Consider the following 3,370-nt stretch of genomic DNA (forward strand, 5'->3'; position numbering starts at 1 on the left):
GGCAATAAATTGTCTAAATCGGGTTTCTTTCCATTTAAAGGTGTTTACTGAATTTTCAAACAGCATAATAATAAACTCCGGTCAAAAGACTGTTGCTCCGTCTTTCTTTCTTTTACTGTCCTAATTCGTAATATAACTTAAACTGTCCAATTAGGGTGGAGCAAACCATTACAAACAAAAGAGTAGGGGTGCAATCAGCAAATGTACACAACTAAACATATCAACATTTGTAAACTGTACATGAGTCAGAGCACTTTTAATAAATTATCTTAAATCAAATTATGGCTCTTACACTGAACCTCAAACCTCCCCCTTTTATAGTAATTGGGGCAATTTTTTAAACTTAAGTATTCACTCTGCTTTTTAGGGTGTTTTATCTTCCCTCTGAAATAAAGGTAGGTTTTGCACATACCCACAACTTCCACATGACATTGTTGCGCAGAAATGCGACCACCACTTCCACCTGATGTTGTTGCACAAAGATCACTCATATCTGCAATGATGTTGTGTGTAGTGAGATGCAGTTTTCTATTGGTCCTGATCTGTTTCAGCTCCTTATGGGCAGCCACAAATTTGAAAGGTAGGATGTATGTTTATATATTTTGCTTTCCAGTTCAACATTGAAGTTTTTGGTTACACTTTAAAGTAATGGACCATTATTTAATGCTAGTTAATGTATTTAATACATGTACAAACTATTAGTAATACGTTTATTACGGTATTTATTCATCTATGTTAATGCTATTTAAGTTAAATAACATTAGTTGTATTTCCATTGGTTATATTCCTATAGTAGACCCTGTAATAAAAAAAAAAGGTTTTGAAGAAAAGTTAATTCACTAACAAGCTTTGTAAAAATTCATTAGAGAATGTACAGTATGTGTTTGTTGTCTCAATAAAATGCCTCAACCCCTGCTTGTTTTCAAACAGTTACACAGTTAACTAGAGCTTGTGGGAAAGACATCAGCATTGAGTGCACTACACATAAAAGCCCGCAGAATGGTGTGTACATGTACAAACAAGAAAAAGCAAGAGAACCACAGGAAATTTTCTACTTTTACCAAGACAACCCTCAGTCCTCAGTCACTCTAAGCTATAAACAACTGAACAATTACAAAGTCAATGTAAGGGGAGTATTACCAAATCTTAACGTCACCATCTTAAATGTAACTGTCACCGACACTGGATTTTACTGGTGTGAATTTAATTTGGAAGAAAAAATCACTCTTGGCAATATCACTTGGTTATTGATAGGTAAGTCTTAAGTCTTATGTTTAAATGTAATTATTATAGCATGTTTACGAATATATTGTTTCAACTTTTCTAAATGTTTGTTTAAAGGCAAAAGTTAAATTAGTTTAAGATTAATATTCAGTGGAGTAAATATAGTAAAGCTATAATTCTCTTAATTTTGTGTTCTGTCATAAAAAAATCACTAGAAGAAAATCAAGGGGAAAATGCTGTTAACAAATCTGAAGAAATTGGAAAAGATTGCACAGAAGATGCTATTCCACATGTAAAGATCGTCCTCATTTTGTGCACTGCAATGTCTCTACTCTGCATTTTGTTTTTTTTCTGTGTGATTGTGAAGGTAAGTGAAAATGACAGTTCAAATCTTTCAAAGCTTTTAGAGAATGTGATGTATATACTGTTACCGATGCACATTAAAGGAAATGTTTTAATTTAACAACACTATTGGCTTATAAAAATATTGTACGTGATTCAGCTCAGGTCAAAAATAAATGTGTCAGATAAATGAGACCTTTAAGATTGAGGGATTTTGGCAACATTGTTGAAAACTAAGCTTTCAAATTACAATATTATACTGGTACATTAATGTCACAGTTTGAAATATTTGGAAAATAGGTCAAGAACAAGTTTGATATCACTTTGTTTCGTCATTGACAGATGAAAGGGTGTTGGAGGAAAAAAATGACATTCACACCATCCAATCCACCCTCAGACTCAGTTTATGAAGAGATGAAACGGAGCAATTTGGATCACCAGCTACATGCACGGACATTCATCAACCCTGACTATCAATCTACAGTACCAAGGATCTGTGATAATGTGTGATAGTGTGAGAGCATTCTTTTAGGTAGCATGAATAGGATATGTCTTTAAATGTTGTTGATCAGGAATAATAATTATAGAAATGCATAATAATTATGAAGAAATGCAACAGTTGAGGAGATATTTTTAGCTGACAGACAATAGACATGTCAAGTGTCCCACTTGTGGTTAAAGTTTCACATGCATCTGCAATGGAACCTATAATGTTAAGAGGGTATCTGCAAGTTTCAGTTTTGGTGCAGGCCAATGGTTAACTGACTGTTATCAAGTACAAAATCACATTTCACAAAAAAAAAAAAAAAAAAATCTCATGAAAAACTTAAATCTAACCACTGAAGAAATTTTAGTTATAAAAAATATATTATATTTGACGCTCTGATGTTCATTTCACACCTTCAACTAGTCATCCTTTCAACTAGTCACCTTCCTTTGAACGTTGTTGTCATGTTTTCCTTTCTATGAAGTCACATGGTGTTTCTTTTGATTAACTGTGTTAAAGTTACTTTAACACTTAGTGTGTTCTGAGGCTTATATTTTACAAAAGAGCTTAAGTAACCTGCATGTATTTGAACTAATTATCTGTGCTTTTAATTGTATTTTATTTGGTTATTTTGTTTAATTGAACTGCAGATCATTTACACTGATTACCTGGACTATTTAAACACCCCCTCACATGCTCTCCGATTGTTGAGATTTTGTTAGCTGTTGCTGCATTCCAAAGTGTTTATTGTAGTTCTTGCCGTGTTTTGACCCATTGGACTGTTTATATTGTTTCTGATTGTTTGCCGCCCTTCTCAACCATATTGCCTGTATTAGGATTATGCTTTGAATTATCTTTGTATGCCATGTTTTGACCCTTTCCAACCTGACTACTCTAATAAAACTATTTGTTTCCAAGCCCTGTATTCATATCTAGTTCAAACCAAACGTATTATATTAACTAATGATGTAAGTTCATGTGTTAATTACCACAATGGGTTGAATAAATTTCAACTGCCAGATGTCTACTTTAATTAATCATTAGCTATGATTTGCTACGGTATCATTATAATTGACTAATTGAGGCACGTGGTGTTAAGTGTTTGCTGTAAACTAATTACATAATAGAACCAATTAGTTAACAGTCCTGTGCCTCAACAAGTAAAGCTACAGTCACACCGGGCTTTGTGTGTGCGAAATTCTGTCGTGCGGCGCTGCGAAAAGGGGGCGGGATTAAACAAGATGATTAGACATTAAAAAAAGCGAGCGATTGCTCCATGTTTTAAATTTCTGTCCAGAGAGGTAATGTTTTGATCCT

General features: G+C 33.6%; 1 protein-coding gene across 2 annotated transcripts; it reads left to right on the forward strand.

Moving 5' to 3' along the window:
* Positions 1-403: 403 nt before the first annotated feature.
* Positions 404-2,937, forward strand: si:rp71-81e14.2 (uncharacterized protein LOC100002239 homolog). 2 transcript variants are annotated; one of them, XM_056459049.1, is made up of 4 exons: positions 404-580; positions 931-1,254; positions 1,440-1,591; positions 1,909-2,937. In XM_056459049.1, exons 1-4 carry the CDS (start codon positions 445-447, stop codon positions 2,074-2,076), a joined length of 780 nt encoding a protein of 259 aa, XP_056315024.1. In that variant the 5' UTR covers positions 404-444; the 3' UTR covers positions 2,077-2,937. The 2 variants fall into 2 exon arrangements, with proteins under 2 accessions (XP_056315024.1, XP_056315025.1); XM_056459050.1 differs by having other exon boundaries at positions 1,443-1,591.
* The last annotated feature ends 433 nt before the right edge of the window (positions 2,938-3,370 follow it).

The sequence above is a fragment of the Danio aesculapii genome, chromosome 6 (genome assembly GCF_903798145.1).
Source record: "Danio aesculapii chromosome 6, fDanAes4.1, whole genome shotgun sequence".
Taxonomy (NCBI): Eukaryota; Metazoa; Chordata; class Actinopteri; order Cypriniformes; family Danionidae; genus Danio; species Danio aesculapii.

Excerpts from the sequence above, each read along its gene's own strand:
- si:rp71-81e14.2 (XM_056459049.1), top strand. The coding sequence starts at position 445 with ATGCGACCACCACTTCCACCTGATGTTGTTGCACAAAGATCACTCATA. Across the intron at positions 1,255-1,439 it reads TATCACTTGGTTATTGATAG|AAGAAAATCAAGGGGAAAAT; the intron begins GTAAGTCTTAAG and ends AAAAATCACTAG. Across the intron at positions 1,592-1,908 it reads TTTTCTGTGTGATTGTGAAG|ATGAAAGGGTGTTGGAGGAA; the intron begins GTAAGTGAAAAT and ends CGTCATTGACAG.